General features: G+C 38.9%; 1 protein-coding gene across 3 annotated transcripts in view; it reads left to right on the top strand.

The window, feature by feature from the left end:
* The window catches only part of agrn (agrin), a 173,814-nt gene that overhangs the window by 17,637 nt on the left and 132,758 nt on the right, over positions 1-23,419 (top strand). For 2 of the 3 annotated variants that reach the window (XM_077732654.1, XM_077732404.1), the window contains exon 3: positions 17,737-17,757. The exons of the other annotated variant lie outside the window; for it this stretch is intronic. In XM_077732654.1, the coding sequence (XP_077588780.1) occupies positions 17,737-17,757 (21 nt within the window). The remainder of the gene's footprint in view (positions 1-17,736; positions 17,758-23,419) is intronic. 3 annotated transcript variants of the gene reach the window in all.

The raw sequence follows: 23,419 nt of genomic DNA, 5'->3' as shown, positions 1-23,419 counted from the left end.
TCGACGCGGGGAGACAACTTAATTTGGCCAGTGCTAATCAGATCACCGGCACTGCTCGGTAAGGAGCCAGAGAAAAGCACATTGGCTTCTAACTGCACAGAGCCACCAATGGAAGAATCAGTGGCACTATATCTGCCTTTGCTCGCTACGAGGGGTCAGAGACAAGAATGGAATGTTCTAATGGAATTGCTACTATGACGACCCGCTTTGTAGAAGTGCAGAGACTGATTCTTTACAGCTCTTTTGAAAGATTTTTCTGTGCTTTTGGCTGTCGTAAAATATGCAAAGATTTTGCTTATTTTATTGGAAAAGAAGTAATTGGTCTGTGGAACTTCAGACTCAATCCAAAATCTGAGTGTACCAGATACCTTTAAAAAAATGTTGTTTTGATATTGTTGGTAAAGAGGTGAAGCGCTCAGTTTAACCATTGAAAAGGTGACCCGATTTTGAGACCTCAAACTAATTATAATAATATTTTGAATACAAGTAATCAAGATTCAGCGCCAGACCTTTGCCCTAACTCTAATTCTAATCCTGTTTGAATTGATGTTCTATTTCAGTGGTTCAATTACCGAAAAATATTCAATATTCCTACCATGAAATTCATATATCATTCAACCATATGGAGATTACAAATGCCTCATTGAGTAAAATTCCTGTGTCACTATAACTTATAAATATCACAATGAGATGTTTACTCCTTCCTCTGCTCCTTCATTGCAAACAGGCAAATGATGTCATAACGAGACCTATTATCAAGATTGAGATGATATTGTCATTAAACACTACTGAAATTCAAAGCGACAACACCAAAAAAAATAATATTAAAATTAGTTTGAGGCACTGAAGTTTCCAACATATCACAAGGGAATATTTACACGAATACAGAATCTGATTCCTCCATGATTCTTACTCGCCTGTTCTAGAATTGCTTGTTAGTTATCGCACATTTCCTGGGGTGAGCGTTTGTTTCTGTACAAACGTTTTTCAGTCTGAGCTTGTTTCCCTTAATTAGATATTAGATTACAGACTTCTCCTTCACGGGGCTGTGCTTTGAGGTCAAACATGTCTCTTATGAGGGTAAATGCTGCCCAAGACAGAACTGCGGAAGGATTTAGTGAAATAGCTAAAATACCAGTGTGAAGTGGTCAAGCACACTCAGTGACCAACGGCTGACCATCATACCACATATGGTTTTTGAAACTTATTCCTGACAATGGGCTTTACTTTGTAGGCTGTGCCCATTCACTCAGCAAAAAATGCATTGCAAATGTATTTTTGTACCAGTGTGTTTTTGAATTTGATAGACCTATCTACACCAGCCTACAAATTTAATATTAATCCACCATTCACTCATCGAGCTAGCAGTAAAAAAAACTGAGGAGGGGCTAGTATTGAAAATAATTGAATCTATTGCTTCACCTTTAAAATTTTGAAATCATTCTATTCAGGTCCAAAACTTGTTTTTCACTGAAATAGGGTGAAACATAATTTTAATCCTTGAAAAACCCCAACAAACTCAATATATTCTTTGTCAAAGGTCATTATGCAAGTTTTAGTTATACTGTAAGCTTGTTTTGGGGGATATGATCAGCGAAGAATGAGAGCAAGAGAAGCCTTCAAGACATGATCAGAAAAGTTTTTGTTTGCTAAATCCTCATGTCGTTGGATTTTTCACAAGCTCGGCTTTAACCCGGGAGAGAGTTGAAGTGTGAATAATTTGTATTAGTCTGTGTGTATGTTTAAATCTATACTAAACTGGTATCCCCAATTTGACCCAATTTGGGCTTTTGTGTTTCTTCTGAATCATCTATTTCAATGAATCAGGGTGAAATAATTACTTCATGAATAGACAAATAGATATACAAAATATAACAGTTAGTGTTACAACAAGGCTTCCCAACATCCAATTACAAGTTGTCCAACTCAAAAAATCAGACACTTTAATCTTCACGGGACACCCTTTCACACAGTTGTGCACCAAAGTAGCATGGCGGGTTAGTAAGTGTGTGGGATGGAGGGCTGCGCTAAAGGGGGGCAAGGTCAGAAACAGTGAGGTGGGAGGAACATCACAGACACATGCATGTTCTTACCACTGGAGGTGAAAGGTTAAAACCTTGAAGTGACAGATAGGCCAGGGAGGATTACTAGTAAGGTCCTGAATCTTGTTTATTCCAAAAAACATGTATAGTGGGTTCATTGAAGACACTATAATATCCTTAGATGCAGATTTGAGTTATAGTGGCAGTTTGTTTTTGTTTAACAACTGAAAATATCTCTTCCTGTATCTTATTTGTTGGAGATTTAATCAGAGCACTGAACCGGAAAAATTTCATAATTCTCAATATAATTTGAGTGGTGAAACTGGCACATTCTGAAGTGAGTAGTCACTAATACATGTCAGCTTTGAGAAACAAAAACATTCTTTAAAAGGGAAACAAAACTTAGGCATCTAGACATGTTCATCCATCTCAGAGAAAGTAGCCCACCCTCGGTCCATTCGTTTCACTTGCATATATGTCTTGTGCGTGTCAAGGGAAGGTCAATACTCTGCTGGCAGCCTAATCAAGGCTGATGAATAGGGACGGAGTTATATGCACTAAGGCCTCAACCATTAAACCACAGAACACCCAAGATGAGGGCTGCAGTTGGAAATGTGTGAGGGCTGTATTTGAAAAATGTGTATTTGGATCCCAATCCCTATCCGTAATTAATTACCAGGGTCCACTCACCACTGTACTGCAAAGTATGAAATTATAAAGTAAATGTAGTTCATTTATGCTCATTCAAGCCATTGCAAGTTATGTAGCATAGACTTGTAAAGTAAAAAGAATTGTGTTATTGAAATAATTTACTTGATTATCTAATTAAGTTGTTTTGCTTAACTCTGAATTTCCATTAAAAACTACTAACATTAGCCCTTTTAGAATTGTTTAAACTAAACATATTTTTAAAAAAGAATTAACTGAAAAGCAATTCTGCGTACCTCTTGTAGGACTTCACAGTAGTCAATATCTCAAAAGAGATTTTTTATAGTCTTACTTTTCGCATGATTCATCACAAAAATGTATCAAAGGTGGTGACAAATAATAATAAATAGGAAAAGATAGGAGGAAGGGAAATTAGTAAGAAATGCTGCCTGTGCAATGTTATTTTATTATACTGACTCACAGTAATTGTTCAGAATTTAGCTTGGTGCTATGAACTTTGATGTTGTTTTTACAACCACCGGGGGAGTTGGAGAAATGTGCTTATTAACTCAGCAAACAACAACTGAACTAAGCTGGAGCGTGACTGCTTAAAAGTCCGAACTAGTTGCCCAGCAGAAAACAGAGCGTAACAACTTCCCAAGGGGGATGAGTGGCCGAAATTCAATGGGAAGTTGCCAGAATGCCCAAAAAAGACTGTTGTAGCCTTTTTGGGCCTCAATTTGAGCCTCTTGAACTCTTCAATTCGACAGTTAATTCCCATGAACATCCTCCTCTTTTTTGTCTCCAGAAACTTCAACCTCTTTGAATAATGGCATCCTTAAAAATGTTCTGCTGAAAACTATTCTACTCTTTCAAGCCTAGTAAACGAACAGTTAGAAGCGGAAACATGAAATGGCTGTAAAACATGAAACCGCAGAAATCCTCAGAGATATAAAAAGACTTACAATGTGTGTGTCAAGTTGGCTCTCTTCATTTGCTCAAGTTTCCTCAGTCTTTGTACAGGTGTCAAAGGCTGAATTGACAACACGCCTCCATAGAGCAACACCCACTGTTTATTACCCTGACCCGATCAGTCCAGGGTCAGCAGGGAGCAGGGCGGGTGGATGGGGATGGGAAAGTTAAATGAAGAGTTGACAGCAGTGTCAGCTGGGGGCTGTCTGGCTAGCGTTTTACATCGGGGGTGCACAAACATATGGAACACATGGTTGACTGTCTTCCACCGTTACTTGTGACCCTTTCTCCTCCACATCAGTTAATTATATTGGTTCCAAGATAACATGTGCCAATCAAACTTGTGTATAATCATTCAGGGTGGAGCTTTTTTTCCTGGACAATTTTTTTTTTTAGTTCTGAGATGCATTATTAATATTTAAATTATATTTGCTGTGGCTTTTGGAATTTGCATTTATTGAATTACTATCTCTGGTGGGTGTTGTATGGCAATTGGTATTAGTTAGGATATTTGTGACGATTGTTTTAGAATATTTTTAACCAGTTTAGGGTGTAGTCTCATTTTCGAGTTTTATTTCCAATCCATCAAAGGACAACTTTTCACCAGTTTGGTACATCTGAAGTGCAATTATTGGATTGCAAAGCCTCCACTACTTTAAGACGTAGCAACCACAGCAAAAGCTCATTTACTGAAATATAGGTGGATTCAATTTTACATAATCAATGTAAAGGATTGAAAATCAGAAACTTAGTCGTGGCATCGCTAGTTACATGACTATGGTGTAAATGCCAGATTTCTAAGTGTCTCATTCAAGGGCCACTGAGTTATTAGCTTTTGTTGTACCAGCTTTCCTCGTCCTTGCTCAGTAATTCCCCTCAAAAAGCAGGCGTCACTTTTCCTCACCCGGACGAGGACCATAATGAAATGGTTGCTGTGGAGCCTTCATGCTTATTGCATTAAGTGCAATCAATAAATCCTTTTTGTGCTCTTGCAACCTCCCCTTGGCTTCAAATCTCAATAAAGCTGAGTGCTTTTAGAGTAATGAAGATTGCTCATGAACTTGATTACCTTTAGTGCTGGCAGACTTGGTGGTGCTTCTGTAGAGATGCTATTTCTCATGCGCTGTCTATCTCCGTCTATTTAGTATTGGCCCTTGAAGGAAATCAGCATTATGGACATAAAAAGTATAGAGAACATTGAGTACAGTAATCCAAATATCCAGTTTCTTTCCAAAAGAGCTAATGATTATGTGTCAAGATAATACTGTGGAAATTTTACAATTCATATAACGTGTGATTTTATGGAAAAAGATACTTAAGGTCAAGAACGGTCATTGCCCACAACGCTTCAACTAGAACATTAAAGTTGCTCATACCTTTTTTTCTAATTGGGACACTTCTAATGGGACAGAACCCTTATTATGTTACTTCAAGGAAAAAAAGGTGTGCCTGCTGTCTATGTTCATTGCCTCTTGGTCCACACCAACTCTGTTACCTCTTTTTGGTTGTTGCTGGATTTACCTACTGGTCTCATGACTCTGGCGAGATCGAGAGGGGTCGATAGTGCTCCTGTTTTGTCTATAGCTGTTATCCCACCACACTGTATCGCTCCATCAAGGCACCATACCTAGTGATAAACGAAGAGCTTCTCTTACAATCCACACTTACCATCTTTCTTCTACACTCGTCATCTTTGAATTATCTTTACAAAAATGAATGAAGTCCAAAAGATGATTCAACTGCTTTCAAGGTTTCCTACAGAGCAGTCAACATACATTATGCTATACCACCAAATTATTAATTTGTTAATCAAATCCAAATTCATATCTGGCCATTGTAGTCCATTGAAAATCTTTCATGTTTGTTTTTTTCTTTAAAATTTCCAAGTTATTTGCTGTTTTCCCACATAATATAAGGCTAAATTGTTGCATGTTGTTGGGCAATAATGTTTGCGATCATTGTTATTGGTAATACACGCTGTAGGGCTCTTTATACACAATCTGTATTTCAGTGTTTGTTTTTAATTGTAGAAAAGTATAATGAAGCATCAATGGATGAGAAATGTGCAATAAAACATAAATGCAGCAGAAATGTTTTTACTCAAAGAGTAGCGCTCTCCTTTGAACAATAGTTACTGCTGCATTTTGCTATATTGTCCTGGATAAGATTTTATTCAGTGCAATTTCCTGATTCAGTACTGCTGTATAACTTTCCCATCACTATTATTTGATGTTGAGCCCATGAACCTGTGCGTACTTTACCGGACTGTAAAGTACTGGCCTAGCGAGTGTAGATTTGTACTCTAAACCAATTTTGATGGATATCTTAAGTCTTGATGTCTATTTCTTATCCTAACGCTTTCTTCTCTTTCTTTCATGTGCTGTTTCACTTTTGTCTGATCAACACCCTCCAGGTAAGCCCAAACCCTTCAGTATTATCTCTATCATGATGACTCTATTTTCTGAAACATATTTGCAACCCCATTCCTTTATGTATTTTGACTTTATGTCCTAATACCAGCTAAAAAAATAAGCAAGTTGCTTTCATTGAGTTGGGAAAAATCTAAAAACAGTACCATTGTTAAATTAATTTATCTTTTGAAAGTCTTACTGTAAACACTAATGACACAACCACATCCTGAAATGCATCTGCCATCATTTGTGGACACAAATAACAATTGGTTCATTGTACAGTACTATATTTTTAGTTTCAACTTTCTAATTTGAGTAATTAACCATGTCACTACAAAAATGCTTTCAAAGGCTAGTTGGATTTGCAATACTTTTTTTCAAGTGACACAATCTCCATAGTTTTTCCAGTCATGTATTGTTGCTTATTTAGATTTGGGTCATGGCATTGTGAAGAGGAAAATGTGAAATTCCACAAATTCCTAATCCTAGGCTTAGGCCAACTGTGCATATAATTACTAGTTAAATATATGGCAAAACTGACATAGCAACTGAAAACACCATTTTATTTAGTTGTATTTGCATACTTATCTTAAGCAATCCTCACTTATCTCAAGCTGTCGTGTTGAATGAAACCGAAATCATGCTCGCTTTGTTTTCAAATTTCAGTATAGCACGTTTCCACTGTCTAAAGATCGGGCAATGCACCACCTTTGCTGTATTCTATGTAAAAGTCACTAGTGTGCCAAGTTTGTTGATTTCCCATTTGGTGGGCCTAGCAGTTGAACTATGTTCCCCTTTTGTTTGAAACTCATTGTGCATGAAGCTCACTGATTTCCAACTTTGAATGGGCCATCAAGAGCAGCTGGCTTTGCACGGGCTAAAGGCGAATGCACTTTGATGCCGCCTTCAACCCTCGCAGATGATGACACGATGAAACGTAGCAGCAGACCACAACAAGCCTTGATGGTCTGGGGCTCGAGTACTGTTGCCAGGGACGATTCGCAAAGGATGTCTTTTGTTATGTATATCAAAAGAGCCCTTCAGTCAAACAAAGCTTTGCACTCTGTCATTAAAGTTTTCGGATGACAGAAATGTCTTTTCATGTGTTTCTCTCCCTTGACTTTCTCTTCCTGTTAATGCAGTGTAGCCAAGCGGCTCTTCAGCAGAGAAGTAGATCATTGATTGAAAATAATCAAACACTGACCGTAACATGGGTTTGTGTTGTTGCATTGAAATGACCAGTGAATTTAGAGTCTGCAAGGTTTCCGTTGACGAATTTCCAATCTTTGATGGCAGAGGAAAAGCAGTTAATAATTAAAAGTGAAGTACTACCTTACAGTGCAATGCCAAACAACAGTGGGGGCTTTGTACGTTGTAATAGGATTTCAATGCCTTCTCTTTGTGGCTTACAGCAGATTTCTGCTGATTAAATTCCAGTCGGATCTTCAAAATTGGCGACGACTGTTTAATTGATTTACCCATGAGCTAACTATCTGAACTCCAAGAAATTGAGAAAGTGTTAAACCTTCAAAGCTATGATATGCTGCCTTTGATTTTTTGGGCTTTTTTTACTTATCCATTGTCACGCTGGATTATGGATTGCTGCTCATTTTTATTTACTATGCGACATAGCTTAATCCTTTCCCCATTTTTTTCCCGCGTGGCATTTGAGTGGAGATGGCCACAGAACATTGCATTGAAGGAGACAAAACACCTGTCAGAAGAGTGGTCACGCCTCGTCTCGGCTCCTCTTTAAAGTGGGAGGTCCTTTTGTCACTCTGCACAGTGCCCCCATCTCTGGCAACCTAGCATTTCCTTGCAAAAGGAAGCTGTTTTTTTCTTTTCTAAATACAACCAGTGTACCAGTGTCAGCTGTTTTTTCATCCTTGCCAAATATTGGAATCACTTATCCTCAATTATAACCCCTTAAAATATACATTTTTAAAATAACATGAAATATAATTTAGAATGTTTTTAACAGTCGATTCCCAGTCGATGAAACATTTGAAAATAAGTCAAACTTGATGGGTGTCACTTCATCAAGTATAAAGAGAAGCTAACTATTAATAAACACTACATAAACACTGTTTACAACTAAGGACACTTCTCTTATGCTTTCACGTGATGTCATGCATTTCTACAATGCAAATGTGCTTTTTGCCGTCCATATTTTGAAGAGTGTAATGTCTGGAGAAGAGTGAGTGAAGGAAAGAGAGCACAATACAAAGACAGTGTGAGAGAGAAGGTTGGAATGCAGTTTTCATATCCTACCTGATAATAAGATTAGGTCCATACCTTCTTGGGAAGGAATTTGAGTTATTCCCTTTTGTAGCCCTCTGTTCTTCTGAGCATGGAGAACTGCTGTTGCAGTGCAGGTGGAGCTTTAGTCTTTGTTGTTTGTTTATTTATTGATTAGGATAACTTGATATGGACACTAGAGCCTAACGGACCCAATTCCTAAAAGTGTTGCAGTCTAACATTGATGTAAAATGCCTTAATTGCATTTCCTGGGGGCATCCTAAATGTAGCTGGTTTTCCAAACTGCATATAATTTTCCCATCCATTTTCTCACAGTCTTCAGTTTGTAGGAAATGAAAGTTTTTTCTTCTGATAGGTACAATAGAGAAATGGTTGTTTTTGCCTAATTTGTGCCTGTTTTATCTGCTGCCATTACATATACACAAAGAAATATCCTAACTCGTGTTGGCTCAAGGGCTATGCATATATAAAAACATGAACGGAGGCATCATTTTTGGGCACATCCTCCTCCAAGTCTACAAATATATTTTTGGAGTTTTTGATGTCTGAAAATAAGGTATAAAACTGTCAACCAACATCCAGATAGATCCATATTCTAGACTGTTGTTGTAAACCACCAATGGAATTGGTCCCAGTAATATAAGTCATAACTCTTTACGGTGAATATGAATGTTGCGGTGACATGAGCAACATTATATGCTTGGCCGTGTGCTTGTGCATCCATGTGTGCTAAATGCATGCCTGAGCATCAGTGTAATGCCAAGCCATGATGATATCACACGGTGGCAAGCACTGGGAACACCCACCACTTGGTGGTGTGTGGGACTCTCTGTAAGAGCAATTTAAGCTCCTCCATGTGACAAAAGGTCCAGTGCTTCCCTGCCCATTCAGCCTTAAGAGCAAAAAAGACACACATTAAAAAAAAAAAGTTTTCCCTTTTTAGCATGAGCAAACTCCCGATCCGAGATACTTCCCAGGCCTACTTTTTTCTTCATTGTGAAACAAGAAGATGATGCACTTTGTGACTTCAAAGTCATGGGAGAAGGAGAGTAGATGGCACACCTAAGCAAAGACGAGTGATGTCAGGAAGGAAGGAATGGTGCGGCTGAAGAAAAGACAAGTTCATGCATGTCTTTGGCTGATCCTGTGACAGCCTGCACTGGCATTCTTGTATGTGCTCACTCACTCTGTCCATCTTTATCTCTGCCTATCGCTCCATCTGTTCTCTTATTGAGTCTACTTAGTGGTTAGAGTTCACTAAACTGACTCAATCATGGGACAATGATAAGAACTTTTTAAGTACATGATAATTAGTTGCTGCTTGGAAATACTTGCGTCACTTAATCCCATCACGCTCGTTGCTATATTTTAATATTGTAATAGCATCAACAGTAATTCAGCAGTTAAAGGCAGGTTCTTTCTGAGATTTTACTGAGGAGTTTTTTTTTCTCTGACAGAGCCATCTTTTTTTCATATGGCTGTCCTTAAAAAAAAAAACGAGTATAAAATTACGGGTTGGGAACGTGTCAGCACACCGCATTCAGCAAAGTTCCGATCCATTATGGGCTTTTTGCACGCAAAGGTCTTCACCATCAAAAACCTGCCTGGCCTTTTTGATTTACTAAAAAAAGTCCTACTTCCCCATTCTGTTTTGACAGTACTTGCTCAAATTAACATCAAAGACGGGCATTGCCTTTGTAAAACACCAGAAAAACGACCCCAAAAGATGGAAGGACAGAAGGACAGTGCCACAATACTTTCTCTTTGTTAATATTTTGGAACTAATCAAAACATTAAGTTTACGCTGATATGACCATCATGAAATGGAGCAAAGAGAACACTTCTTGGTCTGACGCCTGTGATATTTTTCCCAACCACAAACATAAGTATGGAGGAGCATGCAGATTGAAAAATAAAAACTACTGTCATTTATGGGTAACCACGTACTACTTGTAAATTATTTGCCATCAACCCAACTTCTCACCTTTTAAAATCCCCATCTTTATGGTGGCAGGTCCACCTTTCCCCTTTATCATCTCACTACATTGTCCTGAGATGTCAATTTTATTAAAAACATTTGCTGCTTCAAAATAAGTCAATTGGTGGAACAAACATGTTGGTCACTGACAGGCTCTAAAATGTCCTCAAAGGATTGGTGGATCATCTCTTTCTTTGTGTGTACATGTGCTTTTGACTGTCATTTGTGTAGTGTGTGTGTGGGTGTGTGCCTGTGTGTGTGTGTGTGTGTGTGTGTGTGTGTGTGTGTGTGTGTGTGTGTGTGTGTGTGTGTGTGTGCATGTGCAAGGAATGGGGCCCTTGCGCTGTCTTACTTCCACTGTGGGAACATAAGTGGCCATTGTTAGCTCCACAGCAGCCAGCAGGCGGGAGGCACTAGTGGGATAGGAGTTGCTGACGTAAATATGGAGGGTAGCCCAAAAATCTATGGGGAAGCAAGTGCACCATCCTGTGTGCCAGACCCTTCATCCTTCATCACAGCTTTGGTCCCAATTATCTGTATACGACAAATGTAGATGAGGTCCCATTGCTATACCACAATAAACTAACTTGGACCTCCGACTGAATTTAAGTAGGCGATAAGGAAATGTAGCCCCGGGAGCTGCCGTGCTAGGCTCTAGTGTTAGTTTTAATAGCTATTTTAAGAATATTAAGAGGTATTTGAGCCGTTATGTCACTGCTACACTTTGCACAAATGTCACGTTATATTCGTCAGGATTCTTCGGTCAATTACAATCTCATTTCAAATGTCCTATCTTGCAGGTTAGTAATTGAGGAATGTGCAAATGGCTTTTGCACTTAACCAAATGGCTCGCATATACAGATGTTCTCACTGTTCAGAAATCAGAACAAAAAGGTATTTTGCTAGTGTGAGGTCTGGCCCCTGAAACTAAGCACTCTTGTAAATGGGTCTGTAGTCTCTGCAAATATGTTCTCCATCAACTAACGCCTGAGTTTTACTTGTCGGGTTTTTTTTTCTTGATGGTGTGTTTCAAATGTTATAGACTGTTAATAGTACTTGACGACAAAAGTATGTATTGCTTACAATTTGACTGGGAAAGGATGGCGATGAATGGTGGCCGTTATTGGCACTGATAATGGATCATTAACTGCTGCTTCTAGTGCGGTCAATGGAAGCCAAGGGGTTAAATACACATGAATAATCATTCCGCAGGGCCAGTGGTACCAGATTTTTCCGTACATTTTCAGAAAGTTTGTGTTCAACTACACATTTTTCAACTTCACTGTCATTGAGTGGAGAGGGAGAGGATGGTGTTGTCACATCATCTGTCAGTGGCGTTATTCAGGCATGACTCAGCCATGTTTCTTCAAAGTTCTTCATCTGGGCTTTGCTGAGGCTTGTCCATAACACAAGCCATGCTTTGGGTAGAGAAACCTACTGTTTGGAAATGTGTCAGTTGATTAGAGGGATCAATGAGACATCCCAACCCAAAATAAAATAAATCATTCAACTTGGAGGCAGGAACATCTTTCTTCTTTTGTAGTAACAAAATCTGTTTTGACTTGAACTGATATGGTGAATAAAATGTCCATTTGGCATTGCAATGTATATAATTTCAGTGTCCAATATGGCTGAAAATAATACATTTGGTGTATTTTGGCTTCTGATTTTATTTACAACTTCCAGAATTAACATTTATTGATTATGATAAGGTGTGATTTCTTTTAAAATAGCCTTTTATGGACCCAGTAATTAATGTTTCCATTTCAATTTTGATTTATTTATTACCTTCTTCATTGTCAAATGGTGAGCCTGCTCTTTCAGTGAGAATAGAGAGAAAATTGCTTCCTTCAGGTTGACTCTATCATTAACTTCTCAGCAGGCAATCTTACTATTCCATAATGAGCACTTTGCTCAAAAAGGCTAATGTGGTTGTAAAATATTAGCTGACATCTATCATGGACAGTGTAATTGATTTCCAATATTTCGTCTACAAAATTGCAAAATTACATAATGTACAGCATTACTACACATAATTTGCAGCCAGAATCTTTCCAAAGGCAAGACGAGTCCAGGTTGACGTGTTCTCTTCAGTTTTTAACCTTTAGAACACTTAAGACGATTGTCTTCCTCTATCCTGAATTCTGTCGAAGCAAAGGAGTGGCACTAGTATTGTCAAAGGATTAAGTCGGCAGATATTGTAGGTAAAAGTATCTAATGCTATTCGATCTCTATATCAGATGACGTTAGTTGTTCATTCGGAGTTAAAGTCAAATTGTAACAATGGCATTGTTAAGTATAGCATCACTTCTAAAAGATAACCATACATTTTTTTTTTAGAAATGATTGAATGATGAGGAAAAATTCTGATTTGACTTTCTTCCATTAGATTCTAAAAAATCGAGACGCAACCGTTCAGATCATGATTAAAAGAGTAAAGAAAAATACAATTGGATAATATCATCCATTTACAGTACCCTGAAAGTTCAACGTACTCTACCACGGAGCGATTTATAGCTTGCACATTGTGGTATAGGATTTAATCAAGAGAACCTCAGCCTCCAGCCGGTCTCACTCTTTAAAATAACACATTGTTGGAGCCGTCTTTAACATGAGCAAACAAATGCCTTCCTCAAGTACAACGTGTGTGGGTTCATGCATGCGGCGACATAAGTATTACCTCATCAGGAAGGCAGTGTAGTCAATGGACTGCTTCATGAAGCCTTGCTCATTCCAACAGGAAGAGTTGGATGCACTTCATTAACCTCAATGTTACTTGTTACACGTACACATGCGTGTAGTGGGACACACACATCCAAACACACACACACGCACACACAAGGAGAAGACAAAAAGACACATTGAGGGCAGAAGAAACTTAAACATATGCCAGGCGGATGAAGATGGATGGCAACCTTTACACAAGGCCCTTTATCTTTGTCTCCACACGCCAAACAAATAAAAAAAGAAACGACAAAAAAACAGCAGCTCTTTACAAACGTCACTCTTTCTCTACTTCAGGGAAATGTGTATTAGCACAGTGACATTTATGGATATTAATGGCACCATTCTTGACGTGCTTTGCAGTGATTTCAAGTCAAAGCAGCACCTGTGTGGTTTCTTTTGTCATTTTAGCAATTATGAAAAATTCTTTTCGGTCATTTTTTGAATTTTATCAACTCAGAACTGAATGATTAGACCTATTTCAAGGGACTGAAATTGGCTTTTGCATCTAACGCCGTTAAATAAATGGATCTGGGTATAGTGCCTCCATTGCTTCTGTTGCCTCATAAAAAAAAAGACAAAAAACTTGACAAGGTTAATGTGAGATCCCTGCTTCTGTAGTGTCCACTGCCAGGCCTTTATTGGAGTGTGCGATATTTGGAAGCAGCAGCTAGCACACCTTTCTGAATTGACTGATCGAAGGTCACCGTAGAAACAAACCTTTTCCAAAAGAAATACATTCGTGGCCACATTATGCATTTAGCATTTTGACTGGCTCAGCGTGGTAAACCAAATAACCTGAGCAGATCCCTAATATATACTGTTATTAGAAAATTGTGAATGTTTTGAATATACAATATCTTATTAAGTACAAAGGTAAAAAAAGACGACTCCCTATGGTCTAGTCTTGGTATTACTTGCTTTGACTGAGTGACATCTGTGGTACAATTTGGTTAATCCTCAGCATTCGTACGACCTCAAGGAAATTCCACTTTCTAGGTTCCTAAGTCTCTTTCCACATTAATATTGCTTACTCATGTTGTCTGGAGTGAAATCTTGTCTACCATTTCCAAATCTATCCTGCTCCCTGTTTGCAGTTGACAATGGAACTCAGAATTTATCAATTTTAGGATCCCTTGGCTGAAGGTTTCACAGAATTTGGTGGGAAAAATCGGGCGGTAGAAGTCATACTCGCACTCATCGTCATCTCAGTCCCACCAGCCTTGTTGGTCACACTGGTCGTAATCACAGTAGCTCTCACCTATTTGACTCGTTAACACAGTGGAAGCAGATTGCAGTAGGCGTTGCGTGCTCATCATCATCATCAAACCGTGGGAGTATGAGGAAGGTTTCTTGACCTTTTGCCACATCAAAGCCAACTTTCACTCCCTAAAAAGAAGCTGAATTTATAGAGGCAGATTTGTGATAACTCATAAACCTCAGTAGCATGCTTTAGATGAGTTGAACATAAACTTTCATTTATACATCATCACATTACCACTAGGTCAGGGTGCTCTGACCTGATTTAGTTTCTTCTATTTTTCCAGTGGGAAAAAAAACAAAACAAAGACATGAATAACACAATTGGTGCCAGGATAGTACATCTGTGGTTAACATTTCACTCTCCATCAGCTGAGATAAAGCGGCCTACAAACATCCCCCATTCCAACAACTCTCGTTTTGGATAAGGCCACTCTGCAGATTTGTACCACATGAATGATGTGCTGCATGAGGTAAACAAGGACCAAAAGAATCCCATCCTTCCCCTTTTTCTACTTGTGCCCCCCGGCCTATTTCTCAGCTTCTATTTATTCTTGAGGAAAAGGGGGGAGGGTATAGTGAAAGGCTTGTATATGCTTCACAGCTGGAAAGTGATAGGACTTTTTCAAGTCACAGTGTGAGAAACTGCAGTGGTGGTCCTCATCCCTTTAGACTTATCACCCTTTACTGAGTTAATGGTCTTGTTTAAGACTTGGCCCCAAACCTGAGACTCCTTTGCAAACTCTGTGACGACTCCCGTAGTCCATTTTGATGATTTCCCCAATTTGATCAGTGGTAATCATTTTGGGTGATTCTGATGATATTTGGATTGGATTGGATAACTTTATTCATCCCGTATTTGTGAAATTTCATTGTGACAGTAGCAAGAAGTGGGGAATGCAGAAACAGAAAAAAAGGTTTGTTAGTTTGCAAACCTGTGAAAGATTGCAGTGTGTTAAAATTGTCTCATTGGCTGGTAGGTTTTTGCAAAAATATACAACTGCCATCTTCTCTTGACCGGTGTGAGATGAGAGAGTTTTAGATTTTTTTTTTTTTTACAATGGAAAGTAGAAGTATTGAACTGTTGACAAATCTTTCTTCCTGCCTTCAAAGTTTGTGAGTGGAGATGTCTCGAAAGGGACAGTATTCAGTAGGCTTGTTTCATGTGGTGAAGCTGAATCACAAGTGAGAAACAAAGAACTTCTTCCTTTAAAACAGGCATCTTTTACTGAGGCTCATTGACTTGAATCTCTTGGAATTCTCAATGTACGTATTGTGAAGAGGTTTACTCTTTCTTACTGTGTGCAGCCAGGTTGTGAAATTAGAAGTACAACCTTCCTCAGTAGTTTATAATTATGTGAATACATTCTCTACCTCCTATTAATTTTTCAAAGGAAATTGGTAGATTTTTGATTTTTAAATTCTGTGTCTGTCCCTATTTGAGCTATTCAATTAGTATCCAGTACCCAGTCTTGTGATCACATGGTTATCTATGTATTTCATTGCTTTCCATTGGGGAAAAAGTGCAGTGTTCTCGTTACCTCTGCGTCCTGCGTCTGATACGCACAGCTTTTCTTCCAGACGCACAATTTCAAGTAATGTGCTTTTTTCGGACGCAAAGAAATTTTTATCAAAAAAAAACCCAAAACACATATATCCGATAGCAAACCAATTTATTCCACATAATCTTTGCGAAATAATTCTCGCGTGAACGAGACTAGCAGACACTAGCAGACGAAGGAGAGAAAGCGATAGCAAGAGTTTCGTAATAGTGTAAGAAAGATAAAAAATGTTTCAGAAAAAGCAAAACAGTCTGGGTAGTTATTTCGCAGTTAAAAAATACAACTAGTAAGAAAAGAACTGCAGAAGATTCGATCGATGATCATGAAGCAAAACGGGGGAAGCAAGGAAAAATACGCACATTTCAAAAGACTTTTGGCTGCAAAGAGAGGAGGATCTACGAGCTGAAAGACTAGTACAATGATAAATAAACCCTAACCCTAAACCATATAATAAATAAATTAAATCTGAATGTTTATATATCGTTGCTTATGTTTTATTTGCATCCGTAGTATGTTGGGACTCGTGACAAGTTTCCTGGGACGCACAGTTTTCAGACAAGCGAATCCCTGGGACTCGCAGTGTGCCAATTGTAAAATTATCACTGAAAGTGGGAAGAAAAACATCGTAGTATAAGAAACTAAATTACGTATAATGAAGTAATGCGTACATCTTCTGCATGTGATGTCCTTAAGTATGGATCGTAATAAAATGAAACATTTTAGTCTGCGGTGTCTTGAATGGTTTTGGGTGAAATCCAGGCCTACAAGTCAGACGAATAGAAAATATAATTTAGTGAAGGGCATCGGGACTTTTATATTATTAGCTTGACTGTTACTGAGTTTATTTAGTTTGATTGAGCTAAAGTCCTGAGATCAGCCACTCCTTTCGATCTATAGCCACAACTCTCTTTGACATGAATCACTTACATAGAACCAACACACTGAGCTAAATGGACCCCCTTCACTCCCCCACCCCACCACCCCACACTCCCCCTTAATCACATTAGCCTAAGTGATATGGGAACGCTAGGCCAGACACACACTCCCTCCTTCTATTCTGCTCTTTCAACTTGACTAAATAGCCACTCCTCTGGAGATTTAAGTTGTCTTAAGCTCCATCTTTAGATAATAGACTGTTTGCTCCCGAAGAGACCCCAGTTTGGAATAATGAGGATCAAGAAGAGAGCAGAGAAAGCAGAATGAGAGAAAGTAAAGAAGGCGAACAGAGAAGGAGAGAAGATGTAGTGCTAATACCCAAGGGCATCGGAACTACTCTTATTTGGGCAGGCGGATGCTTGCTATTATGGGGCAACATGAAAAACATTAACATATTTAAATCACAATTTGTAACATCCAGACTTTAACTGATCCAAAGGAAGTTGAATTATGAAATCAAGTTTGTCTAAGGTGAAAATAGTTATACAAGAGTAACATTTCGATAAAGTCACCAAACAGCACCAGAATAAAAACTCCAATTTCCACCATCTTTTCAACATTATTTATGGGCATGCAAGTATGCATAAAATGTCAACCACTGGCAATAGTAGACTACAATTGAAAACCTATTAACACATGCAGGACGTGTTTCTGAACTTCCAAATGTTGTATATACTGAGGCTGGAATTGTACTGTATATTTTTTCTCCAATATTTTCTGCAACGGCGGAGGAGTGGATAGTGCGTTGGCCTCACAGTGGGGGATTTGGGTTCTAATCCAGGTTGTGTGGAGTTTGCATGCACTATGGATTATCCTCGGCCCAAGTAGCTACCAAAAACCTAACCAACACTTCAACACACGCATCTTGATTTTCTTGACACTTTTTTTTCATCAATCTAACTTCCAATAACTGTAATTTCTTTCCTTCTTTTTGCCTACGGAAGCTCACAAGTATGTCATTGCAGGTAAGAAATTTCATTTTTCCAGCTATCCATCTTTTCACCTGCTGACGTATGTGTGAAACATAATTAAGATTTTGTGTGGCTGAAAAGTTGTAAACATTACACTAAGTGTCACGTTATTTGTTTGAGGCTCACTATGCTCTTTGAAAAGACCCCATTAAAACAGCAGGTGTTTTGCTGAAAGACATTGTTACCTGCATTCTGTGGCTTCGCCTCGAGCTTTATGAAACAAAGAACCGGTAGTTTGACTCATTCAGTAGTCACACAGTATTTAACAATGCACACCCTAACACTTTCTGTCCATTTTTTTGGTAAGGGTATATCTTTTTGTTTCCTTTGTCTCCTGCATTGATCCCCTCTTTCAGCCTACCTTTAGTAGTCACTGAATGACTGTCAAATCTATCAAATCCCAGCATTAACATCCCCTTTTCCATTTATTGTGCAACATTTACGCACTCTGCTCTTTATTGCAATTTAGGGCAAGCAAACTTTGCCTTCTCATGCTTGAGTTACTGTATATCCCTTTGTTTCTGGCATCCCATCCTCCTCCTGTTCTTGATGTAAGATTGAATCCCTCCCGGGAGGTTCAACCTTGGATAGGATGGGACACGTCATCTATCTGGACAACCTCCCAGTAGTCAGGGCCACCCTGACCGACCCTGTGTTCCTGCCTCTGTTCCGATAACAGGCTAATGAAGTGACACTCACATGAATGGCAGATCAGTAAAACTTGGCATTGCGAACATCCTCACTGCCACATTTGAACAAGAAGGGCTTTATTTGTCTGACCTTGCCTGACCTAGTGAGATATAACTTAGATACTATTTAGATTATACATAAAGCCTGTGCCTTTTAACCCATTTTGCAACAGATGATGATCCACACTGAGAAATCTCCCAATTTAATGTGGTGATTATCTCGTATGTGGATGGCTTGTTAGCGGGAAGCCTTCAACCTCTCCGATAAAGGGATACATTTTGTAGTCCGTCATTCTTGCTGCCTCTGCCTGCTTGGGTTTTCCCCATATACTCTGGTTTCCTCCCACCTCCCCCATAATACCTGCCAGGTTAATTAAACACTCCAAATTGTCTGTAGGTGTGAGCACAAGTTGGTCTCTTTGTGCCCTGCAATATCCTGGCAACCCTATCCATAGTTACTTACCTTGAATAGGCTCCAGCACCTCATCAACCATCATCGGGGTAAGGATTACATACGATCAAAGTGTTAAAATATGAATATATCAAGCTCACCCACAACCTGAACCCACACAACCCTTCTAACCAATGGGAGGCTAGTGAGGTGTTGGGAGATAGCCAATGGGACTGCAACTCTATCATGCCAATTTCAAAATAGAATACAGGAAGTCTATTTACATTTCATGGAATGTGACGTACCACTGTAATACGTTACTATACTAAGGTTTCTATCATGTCACATGACCCCAGGGGATCTTTACTGTCAGTGTTCGTAAAAGAATGACATTTTTGACACTTAGCTGTTTTCAACATCTTTTAGCGTCATAGCTGTTAGTCATTGTTTTTCTTTGGTTGTTATTTCAAGTGCTCCGTGACGAATCCTGTGTCAGTTGTTATCAAGAGATTTGGCGGCCTTATGTGTGTGTGTGTGTCCACTTCAAGGTGTCAGGGGCTTGGAATATATAAACGTGTTACTTCTTGCAGCTGGTATGTGCAACAGGACTTATGAGTGTTTATTTCCATGGACGAGTGCATGCAAGACTGTTTATTTCCCACTACGTGCGGCTGAGATTGAGCGTTTATTTCAAAACTGTCTTTAAGCAGATGAACTGTGTCGAGAGCAAATGCCTTTGGCAATTTGTATTTATATTGAAATGAAGTATGTACTGTACAAATTTAGATTTGATTTAAATCAGCATAAATCTCTTTTTTAGTAGACAAAGTAGGAGACATACATTCCAGCAATTCATTGTTATGTAAAATAAGGCCTTGAATAATGACCGCATCTCAAAACGATTCTAAAGAGGTATTTCATTCCTCGCATTTTATTGCCGGTTGGCATTTTTTTGTTCTAAACAGCTCATTGATTCACTTGTTCTAGACATTTGTTGCCTTGGGGTATGATTATTTTGATGCTGCAGTTGTGTCTTTGTGCAATTTATCATTTTATTAGCACTTTAGTTTCTCTCACCTTGACACAATGCAAACAAATTAATCCACTTTGTACTTTTCCTCCAAAATAGATGGCGTCCATACAATGGATGCTGTTCATTCCAACCCCCATGTAAATTCTTATCTGCAAGGTCTCATCACATTTACTAAAATATCCCTGCAATGTCTGCTCATGCCTCTGACTAGCCTTGACCCGCCAATGTCCAACAATTTGGCTTCAACTTAGTTGGATACTTAATTTTAAATATTTCATTTAAAAAAAGTACCTTATGTATAATAAATACTACCTGCCCTTGGTCTCTGTACTATACTGTTGAGGCCTGAAAATACACTGCACTTAATCTATCACGTCCCTTCAACTGATGTATACTTCACTTTTATTTTCTTACTCTGGAAATTGTGCTGATTCAGCCTTCAAAATTGAAGGTCTCCTAAGGGATTAAAAGCTCTTCCCTTAATTGGAGGGTTGGCGTTCTTTTCCCAAAACTACTTTCCTGGCTCAGCAAATATTCTTCACTTTGCTACTGCTGCCATCTCATGGCTGAATGTACACATTAGTGCACTTCAGTATCAGAGGATTACTACTATCTGGACTTTACTGACAATTGTTTTGATGTTATTTGTGACTGAATGTGAAGATACTTCTTAAAAGTGAAGGGCTGGAGTTTTACTTCTGCAATGATGATCTTGATTTTGTTATTGCATGTAAATGGTTTAAGGTTTGATCTCTTTAATTTAGGATACGGCAATGTTATGGTAATGCTATGTATCACCAATTGGAACAGTTAATTCTATATGCAACTCTATTAAATTATGCTGGTTAATGATTCAAAATAGTGTAAAACATTGTCTTTGTTGTCCAATTAAATTGGGAATATACAACATTTTGAACATGGAAAAATGACATTTTCATTGATATCTAGATTGTCTTTTGCCCAATATTTCTTCAGATATTTGTTGTCAAATGTGTCTATGCCTCTTTAATCCAGGGGCCATTTAAATGACACAAAGCAAACAACCATCTAATACACAATGTTTCCCATCTGCAATGACAAGAAAGACCACTAGATGAGTATGTTGCTCCATCAAGGTGCTGTTCCAATTTTTTTAACCTACCCTGATGGAAATGCTTGTCCTCAGTGGGGATCCTAGCTTGAATGATGCCTTCTACAAGAAATCTTTTGCCATATATATATCGACTTTGTTTCGCAGCATAAAGCACCAAAGTCTGTGGTATTTGTGAGTCAGACAGCGTATGTGCAATGCCTCCAATCCATCAATGCCAGCCAGTGAGTTTGTTGTTTCCAAATTGCCCTGTTTTTTGCTGCTTGTGTTGAGAAGTTCAAACTATTTGTTTATTGTTATAAGATTGGTTTGTTGGTTCACTGCAGTAATATATAGTTATGTGTGTTGTGCCTACTTGTACCTTTTGGAGCATTGTCACTTTCTCTGTTGTGTGGCTGCACCTTAAGTACAAAACTGCCACCTTTACTCACATTCTTGGGAGATGACAAACAAACAACATCCTCGAAAGTGATTTCTTTTTTAAGAGTTTTTATTGTTCAACTGGTCACTCGATAGCGAATGACAAGAATGGGCAATGCGTAGAATGGGGCTTTGAAAATTGACTTAGTTCTTTATTAGAACATTATGCACACTCTCGATCATTAAAACAGAGCAATTGGGGAGGTACAACTCTAAAAATGGAGAGTCGCGGTTCAGGCCATTCATATTTAATATGTCATCTGAGCCGAGTTGTGTGGAATCTTCACTGTCTGGGTGCACCTTTGGGGTTATTGTATAGACAAAGGCGTTGTCTCCCATTGTAAACCAGTGGAGCGTGGAGGGTTACAGTATCTAGGCTATGGTAATATGATTGTATCTACTGTATTGATGAATGAAATGGCGTGTGCAAATGTAAGGTAAGTCCCGTCCTGTCCCGTCTGGTGTGTTGGTGTGCATGGACGTGTTGACCATGCCTAGATTAGGGGGTCTGTCCCTGACCCAGAACCATCCCTCCCCCACTTACTCCTACACTCAATGCCCCCAACTGTCATCCTCATTTTGTGCTATGAACGGACAAGCTCAGGGGACATGCTTGGGGTGAGGTCTCCATTAAAAGCCTAAACCCCTCCCCTCCCCCCGATTACAAATAAAGGCGACTTAAAAGCAGCTAGCGGCGGATTTTGTCCAAGGGAATGAAAATAAAGCGTTTTGGGGTGCCGGCACTTAAGAATAAAGCAACGATAAAATCCATATTGATTTGGTCACCAATCAAAATCTATCCCCTTCATTGAAATCAATTGAAAACTAATCTAAGTTGGAGGAATATGATGGTTTAAAGGATAACATTTAAAAAAATCAGTATGCTGATCCTGATAACAACCTTAAATTAAGCTGATAAGCATCAGTTGATGACTGCTCCTATTCCTGCCCAGAGATTTGTATTTAATTGAACGATAATCCAGATCCCCCACAACCAAATAACTCCCACCCCCCATATACCCCACAACATTTAACCCTCCCCCTCTCCCCTTCCATGGACTAGACTTGCCCTGGTTCGTCTCGGCTGGCCCTAATTCGTTCGTCTATACAGTCCACGCACAAGACGCTGACCCGCTGGGGGTTGGCTTTGTTAGAATCCAGGCCACACCCAGTGCAGAGGAACAATTTTTGAGTTGTTTATATCATGGTGGGTTCAGGGGCTCCAGGCCTTATTAAGGTTCCATTCACAACCCACAACATGGTATATATAGTATGAGCTCAATTTGTAATACTGCTTATTAGTATTTGACATCACAATGTCAACCCTTAGTTTGTTTGGGTTTTGCAATAGAAAATAACTGCTGTCATTATCTATCTCAAATATTTGTATCTCAATAATGAGGTTACATTTCTTTCAGACACGTAAAATTAGGTCTACTTTTGGTACGTGAGCAAAATTTACGCGATGCAGTTCGACAATTTCAGCTCTTTTTCTGGAATGGATATCACATTAAACTAGAACATTAAAGACATGAAGCTAATGTCGAAAAATGTAGTTTAAAAATCCAAATAGTATTACAGTTTTGTACTTTTGGCTTTCTCCAGTTTCATCCTATTTACTATGTGGAGTAAAGCCCTATTCTCAGGGTTGTCTTTTTTGAAAATGGCTGCTATTTGCGGAATTAAAAGGAGCCCAGTTGAGCAGTGCACGATCTAGATTTTTTTTCTCTCCACCAATTACTGTAATCGGCAGGAAGAAGTTTGGATTTTGACACGTTGCCTTTTGAGCAGTGACAAGAAGTCTTGTTTGTGACACAGGTGGGCGAATAACCACGCAACATATGGGACTCTGACGAATCCACTGTGAGCACCCAGCTTATTCACGCTGCGATGAAAAGTACGCACGTAGGAGGCAGCATCTAAAAGTCATTAATCACCTGGATTCCACTGGGTGTTAAAAAATGACAATAGAAAAACAAGACACACATTTCAAGTAGTGCCCTTTAGCAATCACTCCATATTTCTGCTTTAGC

Source organism: Stigmatopora nigra, chromosome 1 (assembly GCF_051989575.1).
Source record: "Stigmatopora nigra isolate UIUO_SnigA chromosome 1, RoL_Snig_1.1, whole genome shotgun sequence".
Classification (NCBI taxonomy): Eukaryota; Metazoa; Chordata; class Actinopteri; order Syngnathiformes; family Syngnathidae; genus Stigmatopora; species Stigmatopora nigra.
Note: the sequence above shows the minus strand (reverse complement) of the source record. Positions and strands in the feature narration are given on the sequence as shown.